The following is a 6,903-nucleotide window of genomic DNA, read 5'->3' on the forward strand; positions in this document are numbered from 1 at the left end:
ACACTGTTATAAACAAATGTAATGACGTAGCCTACCGTATTCAGCGAATCGCTTGACTGAAGATTAATTTTTGTTCACCTAGATAGGCCGTCGACTCAAGTAACTGCCAATAGCATCGTTCAAATCAGGAAACGGCATTTTTTGTGTAAGCTGATTTCTTGTAAATGCTTTTCAATACTAAGGCTTGCCCATATGTTAACGACTTTCCGATCATTTGCCCTATTTTATCGGTAAAGTGATATTTAAAAGCAAAATAATCCCACCAGTATGTTCATCTATAGTACATATCTTATCAATAAAATTCGTCTTAATAAGATAAATATGGCTATAAATGTCATAACAACCTATACATTGTTTGATTTTTGTAGGAGCGGAGATTAAGTAAAAACCATTAGAATAGAGCTGTGTATAAAATGAACTGGTTAGTAGTACTGATTGCGTCATCATCGATTTTTGTCGGTAAGTAATAATGGGCTGATCAGTTTTATTTCGGATAAGCTGCTATTCTCTGATCAAACAATTTTGAATGCGGACTAAAATGTTCTCAAATAACATTTGAGACAATCCATTGTTCGATCATATCAGCATGTGTTGTGTCCGTGTTACGCAAGTACAGCTAGTACAGCATTTAAAAAATTATTTCCAAGAACCAGATATTTAGGCTAGAGATTTAAGACATAAAGTATTTTTTCAATTCAGGAACAACTTCAGGAACTCTGCAGGCATGTTACAATTGCGTGGGTTCTGCTAATTCTACTTGTGGCACTGGTGATTTCAACTCTTCCGATTCCAACATCTTCGTGTCCGATTGCCTGCAGATTTACCACTACGCTAATACAACTGAGGCGGTTTGTGTCACGTTGTCTGGGCCCACGGCGATTCCAAAATACAGTAAGATATACTTTTTTCGTGTTGTTTCGCTAGCTTTTTCCTAGTTCTATCATGAATTTACAGTTTCTAAGTTTGATTGATAATGTTTCAGATGGCAGCGATATAACATATCGGCTGTGCTTACCTAAGCTCATAAATGACATTGAACTTTGCCAATACGTGACTGAAAATAAGACCTATACACAGTCACAATATGGCTTTAATGTGACCAATTGCAAAACATGTACAAGCGATTTTTGCAATGGATCACCTGCATATGTGGGGTCAGTAGCTGCCGTTATTTTAAGTGTTTTTGCTCTATTGCATGTAATTTATTAATATAATATAGAAATTTGAAAAATTAAAGCGTTTTAACACTTTCCTTAACATTTGAATGCATCAGAAAATTTTAGTCATAAAAATTGCCGTTATTTGAATCTGATGCTCACAGCACAAATCACGATTAATTTATGAATAGTACTATTTCATAAATAAAGGACCTCATATCGGTCTCATTCGAAAACAACAGAAAGGAAAAAATGGAGTGGTTTGAAGACCTACGTCAACATTGGTTGTAGCTAATAACGTCTCCACATTGTGTTCAACAGTTATATTTGCTTTTACAAAATTCGAAGAATTTATGCAGCAATCTTGCTCTTCTGTTGTATTATACAGTGGCGGTAATGGTCACATCATATGGAAAGTCTTGTGGTCAGACTTAACACCAAAATAGTGATTAATGTTTTGGCCAAAATAATAAAATATTCAAGGCTGTCAGGTCAAGCACGTGGAGGCTGTCCCAAGTTATTTTCAGTCCATGCACTACTGAGATTCCCGTAGAAATCTAAATAATTCATGAAAAAATGGTTTGCTATCAAAAATTCAATTTTTATAATACTGAACCAACAAAATCTCAGTTGAAGTTTGAAATAAAATTGTAAAAGGAGGTTTCATCTTTGAAACCCTCAAAAATGTTGGAAAATTTTTGAACCTTTGCCATAGTTACTAATTATATTAAATATAATATGTACCAAGCATTAACGACCAAATATATTTCAAATTCAAATAATTATGACTGAGCCTGTATAATAAATATGTATATAAATATACTTAATATAATTTCCCTTTCGTACGTTTATTCCTTAATATTTCCCATCTAAAATTTATCAATTGGGAACTTTTGAAGCGAAAGCAAAAATGTTAATCTACACTTGATTTAATTGCCCTCCTACACTATGTTAGTAGATGGTATTGAAAAATCCGAATCAATTATCTGGTTATGCGTATAGACTCCTTATTCATAGGCATATCTCGTATGCAATATTCTCAGCTACTTGAAGACTAGCTTAAGAAGAAACAGAATAGCAACATCAACACCTAAAGTTGATTTAACCACTGCTTTCAGTTGCAATTGTAAGGGTTCGGCATCATCTGAAGAGTATTATCGTTCCAGAATAAACCATATATGTAGTTGTGAAAGTCTATTAAATACATTCATTCGATATCGGAAATATTCAAAAGTTACAACGAGCTTTTCTGCGATACACGAATATATACGGATTAAACTATAAACCAGAAGATTCTGAAAGAAAAATTCGAAATCATGGAACAACTTTAAAAATCTACTTATGCCATCAATAACATATTTACCCTGCAAATTTCTTTAAAAATCTGAATTCGATTAGAAATAACAGTTGGCTTCTTGTTGTGGATGAGTCCGGAAACTAAAAAAAAATGTTTAATGAAGCCGCTAATATTTTCTGCTAATATTGGAATAAATCGCTGAATAATATATGCCTGAACAAACAGAACAGCTTTAAAAACTCATTAAAAAAGCAATTTTTCACATTATTTTCCCGTTTCTCACAAAACGATTCAGAAATTCCAATATCTCGGTGATTTGCTATGATTTATGATTTCTGAAATAGATTCCTGAGGAAAACTTTTTACTTTTAATGCCTCCGAAGATTTGGAGCTCACTTCATTGAAAATTAACTGGAAATTAAAAATTAAGTTTGAAAAGTAGGGGCTAACTTGACAAGCTCTAGTAACGACTAAAAGAACCTTAGTAGCGATTTTCATCTAAAGTATTTTAAAAGAGTTTAAGTACTTTTAACAATTGAACTATTTTAGTCCAAAACTAGACCTAAATATTGTGATATCTTTATCTAAAAGTCCCATCCAAATAAAATATTGTGGTATAAAATTTTCTGACGTTTACATATTTTCTGCTTTCGTGACTGAAAAACATCAAGCAGAAGAACGCGAACTAAGATAAATTACGATCTTAACTAAAAGAACGTTTCATTCGAAGAGTGTAATTAAACCGAATTAAACGGTAAATTAGATCAAGAACCTCCTTCAAATAGAGATTAAATAGCGCATTTACTTTTAAGCGTCCTATTTGTAATAGACTTTCTGAATCACGATGCTAGTAAAGTATGCTGATGTCTAAATATTATTATACCTACTAAAGTACTATCAGTCAAATATGAAAATTATCATATTTTCAGGGCTTGTAAAATGTCTGTGGGTCATAGAGTATCGAACTAGAGTTATCTCTCAACATTGATTGTATAAATTTATTTGCCCACTTAAAAATAACAGCAAATAACACGAACCAAAATGCTGTGAATATTACAAATAACATCGAAGTCGACAATGGAATTTCATGAAATATACTTAATCTCTTTAAAACGTTCAATCTTTAAGCCAATTATCTACATCTTATACATGATTGCCGGTACGTACTTGAGGGTTCCACGTTTCAATCTACTTGATCCCGTAATACGTTCGTACCTGTTGAGACTAGATTGATATGAACTGCCTCTAATATCTGCCTACTATAATATTCTTTAGAAAATTGTTGCAGACATACGGATACAAAACAAAAGTCTGTGCTTTTATAGCTGGCTTCATATTTAACCATTCTTTCGGTGTAAAGAGTAACACCAGTTTTCTTATCTGCAGGATGTTTCACTCTGCTCTTTTTGGCTCCAAGTTATATTTCGCATAGAGTATTTGAACATAATTTTTGCTTTTAACATTCAGCTCATCTAATTTGTCCTGTTGTGTTTTATCTATTAGTTCTTTGTGTTAAAAATTATATAGTGAAATTACAGTTTTATTACTTGTCAACTATCTTCCTTGTGAACGTTGTTATGGCAAAACGCTTTTTGGTTTGCATACTAAAAAGTGAGTATTGTTTCTATGCCGATCCATTTCTCGCTATTAAACGAAAACTTGTTCAAAAATTCGACGTAAAACGGAATTTGCGCAATACTTTTAAATTGTTTTTAAATACTGTGTTAGTGCGTTCCGTATAAATGAATCTCAAATAATGCTTAAAGGTTATTTACGAGTTACGGGCCACTTTCACTTCCTCTGAGGAATCAGGTTGCCAACCAAGGTAAACTTGATTCTATTGTTTTTCACTCATAGCAGTTCGTTAAATAAACTGCTTTAAATCGTAGCAAAAAAACCTGCATTTTTTGAAGGAAATATCATGCTCCCTATATGTATAGGCTTCAAGAAACCCTTGAAGGATTAAAATCAATTTACAATCACACTGTACAACAGCAACTCTAACAAAACCATTTTAACATTGATTTCTAATTCGGCACGTATCTTATCAACCAGAAACGGATCTCTAAGATAATTATAGCTATAAATGTCAAAACAATGTATATCTACGTCGATATTTGCTCCAACGGTGATTTAATGAAAACGATCTAAATAAATTAGTGCGGAAAATGAATTGGGTCTTAGTATTTGTTGCGTCATCTTCGCTTTTCTTCGGTAAGTGTAGGGCATTGTTTTCGCTTTTTTGCGGCTGGTCAAAACTGCCCAAATTATTGCATTTATTTTGCGGAGCTTAGATAAATGAGCCGTTTCCATTCACTTATAGAGCTTACTACTCAAGCAAATATTTATAGATGCAAGGTTTTTATTAAACATTTTCTTAAAATATTATTTTCATTATATATTAAAGTTTTAAACATTGATATAAGTTGTTGGATAGGGAATTTGTGGTTAGAACGGATTCCTATATTATCCCCAAATAAAGCAAATCAAACAGCATATTGAACAAATATTTAACCATATACTCCACCTTAAGCTAAGTGAAACAAGATAATATAGGAACAAAATATTATGTGTAAAACTTAGATATCAATACCACTCAACAAATCGCGGAGTTACTTCTAAAAAATAATTTTGGTAACTTCACTGGCCATCATCATGTACAAGCTTCATCAGGAATGAACTTTTCGGAGTATTTCTAGCGAATCGCCTGACATTCTTCATGGATTTCCCGCCCTCGCCTGCGTCAAAATAACGAAATCTGGCAGCGTTTAGGTAACACTATTTTATCCACAGAACTTTGGTAAAGCATCCAGAATCTGAAATACCTTCTCAGATATAGAACACACTGTATTGCGACCCAAAAATATCAAAATTCATATCCTCCGCAAGACTTTGTGATTGTAAACTATGGGTGGAACTAAATTAAATGTGAATTCAATTGTGAATTCAAGTTGATTAAATTGAGGTGATCATACAAGCAAACAAGGAACTATTTTATATGTCGTGGCTTATACGAACTAGTAGCGAAAATGCGCCAACACGGAATATTTAATTAAAAATCGACCGTTTTGATTTGGATTCAGCCAATTTCCTTGTAAAGCTTCCCAGATAATTTTTTCAATAGTTCTTGTTCTTTGCTTTTCGTAGAACTAGAAAAGCATTTTTAGAGTAGAGAAGAGAGTTTTTGACTGTTCCGATGCTTAGATACTCATTAAATATTCTGTGATTCAGTTATATTTCATTATTGCACAAGCCTTTCCCGTGACCAGTCTAGTTTAAGAAATGTCGTATGGTATAAATATCAATATTTACAGGAGAATTCGCAATTATTAAGTTTATATTTATTGCATTTAGGAAGCAGTTTAGCTGATCTTAAGGCATGTTATGGATGCAGTGGAGGCAACAATTCTGCATGTGCTTCCAATACATTCAACACATCAAGCGAAGAAATTTATATTTCCGATTGCCTGAAAGTTTATCACTTGTACAATACAACAGAAGCAGTTTGTTTGAAGGTGGTAGGGTGGTCGGACGACGGTAAGGAAACGTTTTTACTATTTTCAACACCAACTTACACTCATTTCTGTAAATTTTTGCACGCTAGCTGTTGATGAATGAATCCATTTTTTTAATTTTTTAGATTCAAATATAGTCCAAAGATCTTGCGCCCCTAAAACCGTTGGTGACACTGAAGTTTGTGAATATTTGACTAAAAATAATACTTATACCCAGCTCTACGGCATCAACGGGACAACAACATGCAACACGTGCACATCCGATTATTGCAATGGATCAACTTCACATCTGGGGTCAGCGTTCGCTTTGTTTTTAAGCATATTTACAATATGGCATGTAATTTATTAATATAAAATGTAGATTTTGTAAAAGGTATCGTTTGAAATATATCTCATTAACCTAAACCTGAAATATATCTTGTTGTCGGTCTATAACTGCACAAGAATGTGCAGAGTGTGAGATCTCAAGGTGCTTTTAATCAGCAAGTGTTGAAAAACCTAAGCTTCTCTGCATCATCAACAATTACAAAGCAATAGCTAAAGCTAGATTATGCCAGTGTATCATATATTTGTTGTCTTGGATCGGAGTACGTAAGGTCTCATTTACGGCCGGGATTTATAAGCGAAACTTGTCTTAAGAATAAGAATTGCCTCCGACTTCGTTTTATATAGCGATCTCATGCTCAAGTCGATGCTGACAACGTTGAAACATCTTGCAGTTTCTGAAATAAACCACTAGTTTGAGTACGATCTCTAGTTTTCCACCTTGCTCAGGTAAGCTGCACGTCGCCTGATTCAGAGATGTAAAGTCACTGTTGTGCATTTTAAGTTTTTAAGTCCGGCAAAATGTTATTTTGGAAATATTGTTTTAAACAGAAATTATTGCTTTGATTCATAAAAGGCCTTTCTGATTTTTGAGAGAACTTTTTAATGT

At 33.3% G+C, this 6,903-nt stretch overlaps 2 protein-coding genes across 2 annotated transcripts; both read left to right on the forward strand.

Annotated features, from left to right (window-relative positions):
- Positions 1 to 317: 317 nt before the first annotated feature.
- Positions 318 to 1,231, forward strand: LOC125504051. Its single transcript, XM_048665382.1, has 3 exons — positions 318 to 459; positions 700 to 891; positions 983 to 1,231. The coding sequence occupies exons 1-3, from the start codon at positions 414 to 416 to the stop codon at positions 1,207 to 1,209; spliced, it is 465 nt and encodes a 154-aa protein (XP_048521339.1). The 5' UTR covers positions 318 to 413; the 3' UTR covers positions 1,210 to 1,231.
- Positions 1,232 to 4,546: 3,315 nt separating this feature from the next.
- LOC125504050 lies at positions 4,547 to 6,374 on the forward strand. Its single transcript, XM_048665381.1, has 3 exons — positions 4,547 to 4,668; positions 5,809 to 5,991; positions 6,095 to 6,374. The coding sequence occupies exons 1-3, from the start codon at positions 4,623 to 4,625 to the stop codon at positions 6,316 to 6,318; spliced, it is 453 nt and encodes a 150-aa protein (XP_048521338.1). The 5' UTR covers positions 4,547 to 4,622; the 3' UTR covers positions 6,319 to 6,374.
- Positions 6,375 to 6,903: the final 529 nt, after the last annotated feature.

The sequence above is a fragment of the Dendroctonus ponderosae genome, unplaced genomic scaffold (genome assembly GCF_020466585.1).
Source record: "Dendroctonus ponderosae isolate FM_Combo_2020 unplaced genomic scaffold, Dpon_F_20191213v2 Dpon_F_20191213_341, whole genome shotgun sequence".
Lineage (NCBI taxonomy): Eukaryota > Metazoa > Arthropoda > Insecta > Coleoptera > Curculionidae > Dendroctonus > Dendroctonus ponderosae.

Bases quoted from the DNA above. Each gene is read 5' to 3' on its own strand.
- LOC125504051 (XM_048665382.1), top strand. From the start codon at position 414: ATGAACTGGTTAGTAGTACTGATTGCGTCATCATCGATTTTTGTCG. The intron at 460-699 runs GTAAGTAATAAT...TTTTCAATTCAG, and splicing joins GTCATCATCGATTTTTGTCG to GAACAACTTCAGGAACTCTG. The intron at 892-982 runs GTAAGATATACT...ATAATGTTTCAG, and splicing joins CACGGCGATTCCAAAATACA to ATGGCAGCGATATAACATAT.
- LOC125504050 (XM_048665381.1), top strand. From the start codon at position 4,623: ATGAATTGGGTCTTAGTATTTGTTGCGTCATCTTCGCTTTTCTTCG. The intron at 4,669-5,808 runs GTAAGTGTAGGG...TATTGCATTTAG, and splicing joins GTCATCTTCGCTTTTCTTCG to GAAGCAGTTTAGCTGATCTT. The intron at 5,992-6,094 runs GTAAGGAAACGT...TTAATTTTTTAG, and splicing joins GGTAGGGTGGTCGGACGACG to ATTCAAATATAGTCCAAAGA.